We start from the raw sequence: 13,871 nt of genomic DNA on the forward strand, positions 1-13,871 counted from the left end.
GCAGTTTAGGTTTTAGGCTTGAGAACAAGCTGGCTACAGGCGAGAAAACGCTCTCAAACAGAATTCAGTTGAAATTTTGTGTTTTGGGTAAAAGAGTTCAAAATAGTCATTTAGTAGTACAAAACTTGAGTACTGCTGAGTAAAGTTTTTTTTCGAAGCTTTTTTTCTTGCAATCATCAGGACAACTCACAAGAATGCATTGCCATGGAGAATACACCAGTTAATGGTGACTGACAGTTAACTTCCAAGCATTGTTTGAAATTTAAATTAATCAGCTTGACTCTGATTGGTCAAGGCATTACCCTGAGAAATGAACCAGCGAATGGCTGTCACTTATTTTGTTTAGCTGAAACAGGTGTAATGTGTGTACATGTTCTTTCTCTGCAAAGAACAAAGAATTGTCCTGAGGAATGCAAGACGAAAGCTTTGACAAAAAATGTTTTCAGCGATACTAGAGTTTAAAATCTTGTTAACTGAGGGACTATTAACACTGCGTTGGACTCCTGAAGGGAGAGAGAGGGAGAGCAAGAGAGAGAGAGGGAGAGAGTGAGAGAGAGAGAGTTAGAGAGAGTTAGAGAGAGAGATGCAAAACTCCAAAGTTAAAAAATTAGAACCAGGAGAGTTCTGACCCAAGGCGGCTACGCTTAACATGCTAGAGGTACCCGTATTGAACAGGGAGTTTGCAACTGTAGGATGATTGGAGGAGATTTAAAGGGAAAACCTTGCTGGAAGTAAGCAGAAGGCTCAAGAAATCTCAACCTTTATATGTATCTTTGAAGCAGTACTCAGGCCAAGCAGTTGATTTTCCAATTTTTGATAAAAACCTGAATCAGTTTCTTGAGGGTATTAAGTCTAATGGGTGTGGAAGGACATGTGATTTAAAGATTATAAGCAACTGAGTTCATTGTACTTTTAGTATATTTAACATGACTGACTATTTAAGGCGCAGTTATTAGTATTCATGTTCTTTGATTTTTGTGTAGCAAAATTATTTTGATTTAACCAAGGAACCTTGTGGCTGCATTCTTTCTCTGGGCGTTAGGGGCCGTAAAATCCTGGTCTCAGTGCTTTCACACACCCTTCAATGTTCCAATGCCATCCTGCTTACTGTTCCCCTTTGCTTTGCTCCATCACAGGGGGCTGTTCCATCAGCCACAATACTCCTTCCGTCTCTCCGTAACTCTCTCCTCCAGTGCCTCCATCTCCTTCATTTGCCTTCAGAATTCTCCTAGTCCTTCTCTTTGCTTTTACTTCCAAACACTTTTTTTTCCCTCTCCTGTTTAGTTTTGAATCCTTGTGTTCTGTGCTGAAAGGTACTCTGAGACATCTCTCTGCACTCAAGTGGTGCTACAGGAGGCTAGGGGCTGGTTAGCTCAGTTGACTGGATGGCTAGCGTGTGGTTCAGAATAACAGCAACAGCATAGGTTTAATTCCTGTTCTGGCTGAGGAAGGCTTGGGGCCTGTCTCCTGACCCTGCTCCTGAGAAAGGAAGGCACTGACCAAAACTGCCAAGGAAACAACTCAGAGTGAATATCAGCAGGGAAAGAGCCAAGCACCTGCCTTCAGGCAGAGCACACATTCATGAATGAATGAACAGGGTACTGTATTAACCACACTGTGTGGTCAGCACTGGTGTGATTGAAACACATGGGGGTTGGAAATTGGCACGCTAATCTGTATTACCAAATTCCTGCTGTCCTTGTGCATTTCCCAGCTGAACTTTTTCACTCACAATATCTGCAGTCCCACAATATTTACCAGAGTTTAACTAGCAGAATCAATTTCACAGAGTGCACTTCTGTGAAATTTTCCAAGTCTCATGAGGCAGGATTTTGAGTTCAGCGTTTGGGTGCGGTCGGCGGGTCCGGGAGCAGCCGGGAAACAGGCCGCCGCCCGTAATTGGCCCCCAGCCGTGATTTCACGCTGGCTACCAAATTAACTGCCAGCCAGTGTGAAAGGAGCACTGAAATGCTCAGCGCTGCTGGGGTGGGGGCAGGAGGAGGGCAAGCGCTGAAGTCAGCGTGGGTGTGGGTGTGGGTGAGTGCTCACAGAAAGCTCCTTGAAGGCAGGGAGTTGCCTCAGGGAGCTGAAGAATTCAAAAGACATAAATAAAGATTTTCAAATGCTGAAAAAAAATGTCCACACATCAGGATCAGTCACCTGAATATATGGCTGATGTAAATTCTGTCCAAGCATTTTTATCTTTTTAAAAAATTAATATTGGAAATGTCAGCCCACCCCTGGATGAGGTTCCCTCAAAAAGGCAAAGGCCGCCTGGCCAGTTCACCCATCCCCAAACCATAACATTGGTCGGGTAACAAAAAATCACTGTTGATTACTATGTTAATGGCCTTAATTAGGTTTCTTAATTGTTGGCTGACACGCTACCATCCCGTACACCCACCCACTGACCAAAATATCGCTCAAGTGTGTGATGGCATCGGGGCACTCACCCAACGTCATCATGCGCCATTCCATGCTTGAGTGGGTCAGGCACACGCCCGCATGCTGAGTGAAAACCTCTGCCCATGCAGATCTTGCTGCTACTTTATGCCAAGTGTATAAGGTTGGCCTCTCATGAAGTAATTTCTTAAAGGTAAACTTTCATTTTTGATTGCTGTAACTGAAATGATCTAAATAGCTACTGAATTCCGTGTCCATTTAGCTCTAAGAATTTTGGAGAAGGCTCCAGGGCGGTTTATCTACCCAAGGGGGGGCTCTGCGTGCACAGTCATAATCCACTGATACATGTTTACAGATCCAGATGTAGCTCCCTTGGACCATCAGAAGAAATGCTACCTTGCAGGCTTAAGTCCAGAGTAAAGAGTAAAATGTAAAGCATCAGTGACAGCATCCCTAGGGCACTGAAGCATTTAAACAAAATGATCCATGACTTTCATGAGTCACAAGCGTTTCTATTCCATTAATATATGTCATCAATCAGCAGCACAAGATCGTGGAGGTACATACCTGGCGATCAGCAAAAGTCACAATTCCTTTATGCTAATCCTCATCCTCGTCTTTTTCACTTCTCTGCCCATGGGATCAAACCCCATGTTGTTGGCACCAATCTGATCCAGATAGGCCATCCAGTTAACTGAGCTGGCTGTCACCCCACCCCCAAGGAGTTCAAATTCCGATGGCAACATACACTTTTACATGCGTGTTGTAGCCTTGAACTATGGACAGTGACAGTAGAGGCTCCAATTTTTTTTTCCAATGCATGGCTGACTAGGAATCTCTCCCACTCTTAGTGCCTGCCACTTACAAGTTGATACTCAACCTGTTTTGGAATGTAGTGAAAGCCCCTTCCTTGGCCATCAAGTCCTGGAATGAGAATTGATCCTGGAGCTTCTGGCTCAGAGGCAGGGATGCTACCCATTGTGGCACAAGACAAAAGGGAGGGAACATGCACACCATATTGTGTAGTTGAAGCAATACTTAAATGGAATTGTCAGTAATTTAGTTTGGAGACTATTAAACATGCTGATGGATTTCCATGCATGCCAGATTACTGACCAATCAGTGTGATAACAATTATGTTAACAAACAATTTAAGATTGTCAGTTGGGCTCACAATTTGCGTGTACTGGAAGCTACATATATTAATACACAAGGCACTGTTCTTTGCAGACATAAAGAACATGCACACACATTGCAGCTGTTTCAGCTAAACAAAATAAATGACAGCCATTCACTGACTCATTCCCCAGGGAAATGCCTTGACCAATCAGGGGCAAGCTGCCTGTTTAATTTTTTAAAAATTCTTGGCAGTTAACTGTCAGTCACAATCAATTTGGTGCATTCTCCATGGCAATGCCTCTACCAATCAGGATCCACTTGCCAACCAATCAGCACTCTCTTCACATATAGTATAAATTGTTGTTTTCCCCTAGTATAGGTATTCTTGCGAATTATCCTGATGAGTGCAAGACAAAAAGCTTCAACATCTCTTTTATCAGCAACAATCAAAAAACCCCTGGAAAATCCTATAGGGCTAAAACTCTGTGCCAATTGGGGAACCCAGCCTTCCGGGTTTCGGACCATAACTCCTCCCCACCCCTGCCCCCAATGCACCCCACACCCTCCCCTCCAACAATTTGTCTTTTGTCTTTTGAATCCTTAGATTCTCACCTCTGACACCTTCTTCTGTGTTCGAGAAAATGCTTTGTTGATAACTGTGGATGAATTCACTTGCACTGCAACGCATCACACCATTTTCACAATAGCTGTAAAAAAAAATACAGGTTGTTTGAAGTTTGAAAAAAAAACGCAAGCCAGCACAGGTATGTCATCAGTCTGGTCTACCATATTTGAAAGAAGAGACTAGAAAGAGCAAGAGAGGCAGAACAAGAAACATAAACAACAGAGATGGTTTCACATCGACTGTCTCTCAGCTTTAACAACAATTTCTACTAACTAAACATTAATATCCAAACAAATCCTTGTTCATCTGAGCAGATTCTGTTTGCTTAGCACATCATTTCCTACATTTCATTGTACTATTCACAAACAGAGAATTTTTACTCAAACTTGACTACAAACTCGAAACACTATACACCTGGACTCATTCAAAACTGACTCAATCCTAGTCTGATTAACAAAATATTTAATGTGGCACAAACATTCGTTCCACTTACAAATAATTTCCAAAAATCATTAATCTTCGATTTGCTACAAATAAAGCTGTGAGGGATCCTTCCTCTGTATGTGGTTCTTTGCACATTTATGCTTGAAATAGGCAAAAACATTAGCACCCAAGTCTAATCTGATCCAATGGTTTTATTGGATTGGATTGGGTTGGATTGTCCAGCAGCAGAGTTCGTTCTAAGCAATCTGCGTATCTTCCTTCTGCCGTTTCAGCCCATGTCTTCTTCCAGAGTTTGAGACAGTCTTGAACATGTCATGAGGGTGCAATTTAGCTGTTCCCTTCAAAATATTAAATACTGTACTTCAACATATGTCTCCTGAACTTTTCATTCTCCAGCATGACAATCCCGCACTCTTCAATCTCTCATATTGCTCAGGTGCATTAAACCAGTTATCAGTTAGGTTGCCCTTATCTGCACTGCCTCCAATGCCTGACCACTACTGGCTGTACCAGTGCATTGTACAGACAAATTGGGGAAGGCTTTCAACTGGTGGCCACCCATTTCTGAAAAATGGGTGACTGACTTTGAAAATGTTGTGGGGACTTCGTGCACCAGCCATATAAATCTGTGGCTACAAGAGTGGGTCAGAGGCTGGGAATTCTGCGGTGAGTAACTCACCTGACTCCCCAAAACCTGTTCACAGTCTACAAGGCACAAGTCAGGAGTGTGATGGAATACTGCCCACTTGCCTGGATGAGTGCAGCTCCAACAACATTCCAGAAGCGTGACACCAGGACAAAGCAGTCTACTTGACTGGCACCCCATCCACCTTCTTCAACATTCATTTCTTCCACCACCGATGCACAGTGGCATCTGTGGTACCATCTAGAAGATGCAACTCACCAGGGCTCCTTCGACTGCACCTTCCAAATCCACGACAAGAACAAGGGCAGCAGATGCATGGGAACATCATGACCTGCAAGTTCCCCTCCAAGCCAAACATCATCCTGACTTGGAACTACACCACCACTCCTTCATTGTTGTTGGGTCAAAATCCTGGAAATCCCTCCCTAACAGCACTGTGGGTGTACCTACACCACAGGGACTGCAGCAGTTCAAGAAGGCAGCTCACCGCCACCTTCTCAAGGGCAATTAGGGATGGGCAATAAATGCTGGTCTAGCCAGCAATGCCTGCATCCCACGAACAAATAGATTTGTAAAAATCAGGCCGGCCTTGAAATGGCTGCCCACCACCCCAGGCTAAAGCAGGTGGGAGGCTGTTAAAATATGCAAATCCAGTCGCCACACCTGTTTACAACCAAAGAGGAGAAATTGGATAAAGTATGTGTGGCGCATGCCAGTTCCACTTGCAGTGTACCCAGACAAAGCTGTAAATAAAGGCCAAACCTAAAGTGGTTCAGGCCTCCCAAGTGCCATGTTGGATATTGTTCCCACTCTGCGTCTCAGCCCAATAGTCCCTCTCCTTATCAGCACCAGGAACATGTGCTGTGTCCATCCAGCTGTATACTTGAAGTATCGTAAGTTGCATGTGTCCCAAAACTTTGTCAAGTGCAGTGGTGATAGAATTATGTTTGAAATTCAAGCTAACGTTATGAATTTTTAAAAGTAGTTTGACAACTACCCGCTCCATTTGGCTTACCACATGGTGAAATCAAATGTTATGTCCTCTTTTGGTTTGTAGATTTCATCGTTGAAGTAGCAGGAGCATTCTGATTTGGGCACGCATTGACCATCTTCATTAACGTACAGATTGGATGGGCAGTAGCATCCTTCGAGGCAAAATTCAGTGCAATCCGAGTCTGGGTTAGAGAGCGATCTACACGTCTGGTTACAAGGGGTGCCACACTGTTTATAAATCTTACCTTCAGGACAAGTCATTTCTGTCAAAGTAAAGTTTAAGTAAAGAGAGAAAAACACAGGTATATTTATATAGCATTCTTATTACAAATTATTTCTCACAAATTATTGAATCACAGTCACTGCTTTTGCTTAAGCAAATGCAGCAGCCAAAATTACATTCAACATGATCCCACAGCTAGCAATGATTTGAAAGGTTGGTTCATTTGTTTCTGAAGTTGACATAAAAGCAAAAATATTGCAGTTGCTGGAATTCTGAAATAAAAACAGAAAATGCTGGAAATGCTCAGCAGGTCTGGCAGCATCTGAGAAGAGAGGATTTTACACCCCACCCCTGAGCCCTCCAGGCATGTTTTTGGTGAGGGGGGCATCTAAAATATAAGGGGTACCCAGCACACAACCTTCACACCCACCTCGAGCTGTCCCCCATAACACAGTAGAAAGACCATGTTTACAACAGGACCTTGGAACTTCCACCTGAACAGGCAAGTGAACAGTGCCTTTGACAATGCAGTGCTCCATTCAGTTACAAACCAATTGACCAGGATATTATGCTACCCATGCCATTATACGGTTGGCCCGGGCAGGAGTGGGCAGGCCCTTTTTTGAGGTGTTGAAAAAAGGCAGGAAGAAAGTGGGGTACATCATTCGAGGGTGCCCTGTGCACATGGGGGGAACCCCCCACAAGATGTCACACCCTTCCCTTTGTTCCTTACTACCTGGCCTCCAAAGCCTGGCCCCCCAACACCCCACCCCCCATCGGGTTCTTGGATCCCTCCCCGCCCTAAAAGCCCAGGACTTACCTGTCTTCAGCAGCCATCGCTATTCTTCTTGCTCCTCTGCAGTCCCAGCAGCGCCCACTACTGGGCTCTAGTGCTGCCATGACTGCTAGTGATGCCAGTTAATCTGATTGGCCACTGCTCTAAAGGGCAGGATTTTCTCCCATTGAGAGGTGGAAGTCCCAGTGCGGGTTGGTTTAGCCTACCTGCAGTGTGTTATGGGTGTGGGGCAAACTTCTTCTAGGTGCGTCGGCTGCCGGCTGACTTTCCTTCTGGGGGAGGAGAGCGCATCAATGAGGAGGCCTTGATGAAAGGTCATTGACCTAACATGTTAACTCTGATTCTCTCTCCACAGATGCTGCCAGACCTGCTGAGTTTTTCGAGCACTTTCTGTTTTTATTTCTGTTTTTGATGGTGTTGGTTAGGGGGAGAATTTTGACCAGGACACCTGGAGAATTCTCTCTTCTCCACAGGACTTTGTAACTTCCACCTGAACAGGCAAGTGAACAGTGCCTGTGACAATACAGTGCTCCATTCAGCACTGCTCTGAATAGTGAGATAATATTTGGTTCTTCACTTAAAAAAAAATAAAGTAAAAGCAAGAGCAAAAATCACTTACCACAGAAGTTTGGGGACCTCCAGTTAATAAGTACCCCTTTCTTGGCACACATTGCAGCATAACTGGCAACAGCAGAACACATGCATTCATTGCCATTGGAGCAGGAACATACATCATAGTGACAGATCTTGAGGAATGGTGCAGGATTCACTTCATGGTGGCAAGGCTCAAATTCAGTTAACAGGAGAATAGAGCAAACCTCCTCAGCATATGTCACTGAAACACAAATGTTATACCGTAGTGATAATTCCCCATAAGGGTTGTTTCTAAAGCAACAACTCAAAAACAAATTTGGAGCCGATTTTAACCTCACTCCAAGTGAGAAACTGACATGATCAGGTGGGGTGCTGTCTTCATACCCTTCCCACTATTACACTTCATTCAGTTCATCGGACAATGTGTAAAGCCAATTTTGTACCTGATCATCAGTTTCCTAAATGGGGAGTTAGCTTAAAACTATCCCCACTATAAATGGAGGGGGGAAAATATGTGGTGGTGATGCAATTATGATATAAAAAAACAAGAGACAAAAAGCATACAAATTATTTCAACAATGAAATGAATGTTGTGCTTGGGACCTAGGGAGTTTTTCTGGACGCCACAATTTCTTAGAGAAAACTTCACATTTGGTTGCAGTGCAGAAGTAATTCTCACTAATGCACACATATCAGTCACTAATGCTAAATGTTGTTCAGTACTTTGAAATCCAAGGGGAAGACTGGAATTTTTAGATTTTTATTTAACATTAAGAATGTATACAACTATAAACCTGATTCCAACTTGGACCATCTGGTTACAACTGCTATCATAACACAAGCCGTGACTTGATTCCTTACTTTACTCGGAGCAAGTTTAACATGTGCCTGACGGACATTGCATAGCCTAAAAACAAACAACAACCCATATTTATATACCACCTTTAACATAATAAAAGGATCTATGGCACAAGTAAGGACATTTCTTCCCCAACTTCACAAAGTGTGTAAACATCCCAGGGAGCATCCCCTAGCCAGATGTTTTTGCCTGCATTATACTAAACATGTGCACGCCCTTGTTTTAAAAACTGGACTTGCGTATTAACTAACGTCACACAATGTGACATTAGTCCATCAAACATTTTCCTTTTCTACATACCATGGAAGGATTCAATGGCTAAAGGCTACAGATATCCTCCAATTATTTTGAAATGAGAAAGAATCCATGAAGCCTGCAGGAAGCCAAGGTTTATGCAGTCGTTGTAAGATTTGTTTACAAGCTCTGCCTTGATTGATGAGCTTTTTGATCAAAGCCTTCTTTGAATGTCCCGTAAGCATGAAATATAATTCTAGTTATTTATAGCTCAGTATTAAGAAAATACCTGAATCACAGGAAACACTAACAGTAAAAGAACAATCAATCTATTTATTCTGTTTAATGTTAATTCCCCATCACTTATGTGCTCAAAAATTTGAGGCGTGGCATTTATACACTTCAGTCAAAGATATCAGTGTGGGGAATTATTCGACTTGGTCGCTCAGTATCAGGCAATCCCCAAGCCAGATACAGCACTGCCAGCTACACTGCAAAGCTCCCTTTACTCTGTTCCAAATTGATGTCTTAGCTCAAGCTACGCCCCAGTGTGAATTTTTCCACTGTCTCCACTAGAAATCCATACAGCCCTAAATGAGGTTAATAGTTGTGGTTCGACTAATGTCAAACCATGCCCAATGAAAACTAGGTTGGGACTGCACAAATTAATTTCATACAGGAAATTTAAATTGAAGGGGGAATGTCATTCCATCAGTCTGGGTCAGATTTGAATCGAAATCCCAGAAACGTAAATGCACTGTGCCACCTAGTCTCCCCTCCATTTTGGTTAATGATTAGCACAAATGCTTTACTCACCATGAAGTGGTTAAGAGACTGTTGTAATGGCTAGTATAGATCCTGCAGGATAGTTTGAGTGGCCAAGGGTGCAAAAAGATTTGAAGTTTAGCCATGCGGGTTATAGCTCGTGTTACCACCACCAATCATTTTTCTGTTGTCGTGGTCATTGCAGTTATTGAATTTTTTGCCATTTAGCTTCATATCATTTGACAAAAAGGGAAAGTTTAACAGACAAATAATAGATACCGGCTTCCTATGTGACGAGATGAGATAGTGTTACTGAGAAAACAATGGGATAAAATTCTTGTCTTCACCACATGGACAGCAATCTGGCAGAGCGGATAGTCGACTCATTATAGAACTGGTCAGATCATCATTCCATTGATTTCAATTAGATTCTATTACTACCCAGGAAGACAAAAGTTTACCCCAGTATATCTGGGACTGGATTCAATTATTCGGCATGCAGCAGCAGTGTAGGTACTGAGAGACATGCATCACAGTATTATTGGAACAGGAGAAGGCCATTCTGTTGCTTGAGCCTGTTCCATCGTTCAGTTGGATCATGGTTGGTCAGCATATCACATTGATTATAGTGCTTGTGTGTACTATTTAGCATTAGGATGTGGAACATTACTGTAAATTAATATTAATGTCTTAAATGAATATATATTTCCTGAAATTTCATATCACTGCTGGAAATAAAAATAAATTCATCCAACCTGCATACTCATAATAATCCCATTAAAAGGGAACGCACAAAGATAGGACTATAAGGCTGCGTGAGAGTTCTCCAACTTGCACTACCTTTGAGTGTGGTTCCTCATTGATTGGTGAATTCGCCTGTATCTTTCATTGTCTGTGATGTCGCCAAGGTGACATGACAGAGCAGCTTCATCAGATTCTGTCAAAAATTCAACTCATTTTCCTGTTATAATTAGCCTATATTATGGCCATTCAATGATTTGTGAGATCATCAGAAGTCCCCCATCTCTTCATTGTTTGATTCAATCAGACTGCTTCACATGTGAAAGTGTCATAGCTACTACCCAATCTCTGTCAATGTGACTGAGGTTGGAAATTTGAGCTGACTTGGACTAAAACTGTACCCTCCACTGACACATCCTAGTAACACCCCCCCCCAACCCTCCCCCCCACCACCCACACAGTCTGTGATATGTGTTTCCAGTTCAAATATTTAGTGTCAGCATAGTGTCTATATCAGACATATTGCCTACAAATAAAGACATCCTTAAAACACAGACACCCAGTGGAAACAGCAAGACAAACACTGCAGGATGAAGGCAATTGTCGGTGATAACCCAAGGTTAATGCTCAGAAGATTGTGAGACTGTACAAGCATGGGAATGGAATCTGATATGGGAGGGAAGAAAAGCTTCATTAAAAATTGCACCATTAAAATCAGTAAGTTAAATCAAATACTAACTATGAGTTTGCTTCAGCGCACCATTAAAAGGCTGATAGAATACAAGGAAATGTGTTTTGGAAGATGCTTAGATCAGGGAGATGGGTGGAAAGAAATTTAATGTTTAAACTTTCTTTCATATCAGTTCCCCCAAGGCTAGAGTGCCATACCTTGTGCTTTCAAGTCCCTGTACCTCAGAAAAGATGAAGATGCTAGTTTCCATTTCTCTGTAGAGAACAAAATGAGACACTAAACTATTTGGTGAGGGAGGAATGTTTAAGACCTTCATTGAGAATTATCAGTTTGGGTCAGTTTAAGTTAAGTCAAGTTAACCACTGGTTAATTCACTCAACATAATTCATAGGTACAAAGCTTTTAATAAACTTATTTCAGATATTTTATAGTTGTAATAGGAAGGTAGATGTGTATGATAGTGATTCAACAAGGTCAAAAATTTGAGATATATTCATAATCCCTTGCAACTGGATAACATTTGATTTAAATACTGGGAAAATGCTTTGTATTTATTCCACTTTGTTCTTTAAAAATAATTCCTTCTTGAGATATGGGAGTCACTGGCAATACCAGTATTTATTGTTCATCCCTAATTTCCCCTAAGTGGGTAGGTGGGCCTTCTTTTTGAACGTCTGAACACTGTGTGATGAGGGGTAAATAGTTAGGTAAATAGTTCCAGACTTTTGATCTGGCAATGATAGCTAAATGTTGATATATGTCTATGTAAGGGTTGTGTTTCCAAGCACCAATTTTCCTTATCTATCTTGGTGGTGGAGGTTGCCAGTTGGGAATAGCTGCTGAAGAAACCATGATGGCTTTCAGGAGTTCAACATAGATAATACTGCAGCCCTGATACACCAATGGTGGTGAGAGTGGATATTTAAGCTCGTGGGAGGGATGGTGATCAGGCAGATTTCTTTACCCTGGATGGTTTTGAACATCTTGAATGTTATCGCAACTGCACTCATCTAGGAAAGTGGAGAGTATTCCATCCACCCTGACTTGTGCCTTGCAGGTGATGGAAAGATTTTGGGAAGTAAGGAGGCAAGTCACTCACCGGAGAATTCCCAGCCTCTGACTTGCTCTTTTAGCCACTGTATTTATGTGGCTGGTGCAATTAATTTTCTGGTCAATGGTGACCCTAAGATGCTGATGGCGGGTGATTCAGCGATGGTAATGCCACTAAATGTGAAGTGCAGGTGACTTGATTCTCTCTTGTTGAAAATTAACATTACCTGGCAGGGGTGTAGCATTAATGTTAATTGTCACTTATCAGCCTAAATCTGGATGTTGTCCAATGCTTGCTGCATGCACGCATGCTTCATTATCTGAATACTGTGCAGTTATCAGCGAAAAGGCCCACTTGCGACTTTACGATCAAATTAAGGCCATTGATGAAACATGTGAAGATAATTTGACCCAGGATATTTCCCCTGAGGAACTCCTGCAACAATGTCCTGGGGCTGAGATGATTGGTCTCCAAAAACCACAACCACCTTCCATGTGTGCCACATATAATTCTAGCCGCTGGAAAGCTTTTCCTAAATCACATTGACGTCAGATTTACTAGTGCCCCTTGTTTTCATGCTTGGTCAAATGTTGCCTTGTTGGCAAGAGCAGTCAATATCACCTCATCCAAGGAATTCATCTCTTGTGCCCATGTGTGGACCAATAATGTAATGGAGTTTGGAGCTAAGTCCTGGCAGAACCCAAACTGAACACTGATGAGCAGGTTAGTGGTGAGTAAGTGGTGCTTGATCAGCCTGTTGACAATTGCTTCTATCACTTTGCTGATGATTGTGAGTAGGCTGATAGGGTGCTAACTGGCCAGATTAGATTTGTCCCATTTTTTTGAGGACCAGGCAGGCCCGGGCAGTTTTCCATTTTGTTGGATAGATGCCAGCACTGTGGCTGTTCAGGAACAGCTCGGCTAGAGGCGCAACGAACTCTGGAGCACTGGTCTTCAGCATTACACCGGAATTTTGTCAGGATCCAATAGTTTTTTATTATAACACAGAATGAATTGAATTGGCTGAAGAATAGCATCTGTGATTTTGGGATCCTCAGGAGGAGGTGAAGAAGGTTCGTCCATTTGCTCCTTCTGGCTGAAGTTTGTTACAAATGCTTCAACCTTTTCTTTTACACTGATGAGTTAAGCTTCACCATTATCGAGAATGGGGTATTCTTGGACCCTCCTCCTCTAGTTGGTCGCTTAATCCTCCATCATTATTCATTACTGGATCTGGCAGGCCTGGAGAGTTTTGGCCTGATCCAATAATTGTGAGTTCACTTATCTCTTTCTATAGCGTGCTGCTTCTACTGTTTCAAAAGCATGTAGTCTTGTGTTGTAACCTTACCAGGTTATATTTCATTTTTAAATATGCCTGGTGCTGCTCTCAGAATGCTCTTCTACAATCCTCACTGAATCTGGGGTGGTTTTCTGATTTGCTGGTGATGGATACTGGGCCATCAGATACAGGTTGTGGTGGAATAAAATTCTGCTGTTACTGATGATCAGTAGTGCCACATGGATACTCAGTTATGAGCTCTTCATAATGTATCCCATTCAACATGGTAGTAGTGCCACATGACATCATGGAGAATGCCCTCAGCTTGACGACAGGATTTGGTTTCTGGAGTACGACTTAGCCAGACTGTCAGTTGGCGTGTCAGTGGGACTGCTCTCCCAACTTTGA

The 13,871-nt window shown here is 42.5% G+C and overlaps 1 protein-coding gene across 1 annotated transcript in view; it reads right to left on the reverse strand.

The window, feature by feature from the left end:
* The window catches only part of vwf (von Willebrand factor), a 119,283-nt gene that overhangs the window by 81,329 nt on the left and 24,083 nt on the right, over window positions 1–13,871 (reverse strand). The window contains exons 15-17 of the mRNA XM_078553539.1: window positions 7,869–8,084; window positions 6,253–6,493; window positions 4,135–4,229 (exon numbers count right to left, since the gene is read on the reverse strand). Of these exons, the coding sequence (XP_078409665.1) occupies window positions 4,135–4,229; window positions 6,253–6,493; window positions 7,869–8,084 (552 nt within the window). The remainder of the gene's footprint in view (window positions 1–4,134; window positions 4,230–6,252; window positions 6,494–7,868; window positions 8,085–13,871) is intronic.

This window comes from Cetorhinus maximus, chromosome 12 (assembly GCF_964194155.1).
Source record: "Cetorhinus maximus chromosome 12, sCetMax3.hap1.1, whole genome shotgun sequence".
NCBI classification, from domain to species: Eukaryota; Metazoa; Chordata; class Chondrichthyes; order Lamniformes; family Cetorhinidae; genus Cetorhinus; species Cetorhinus maximus.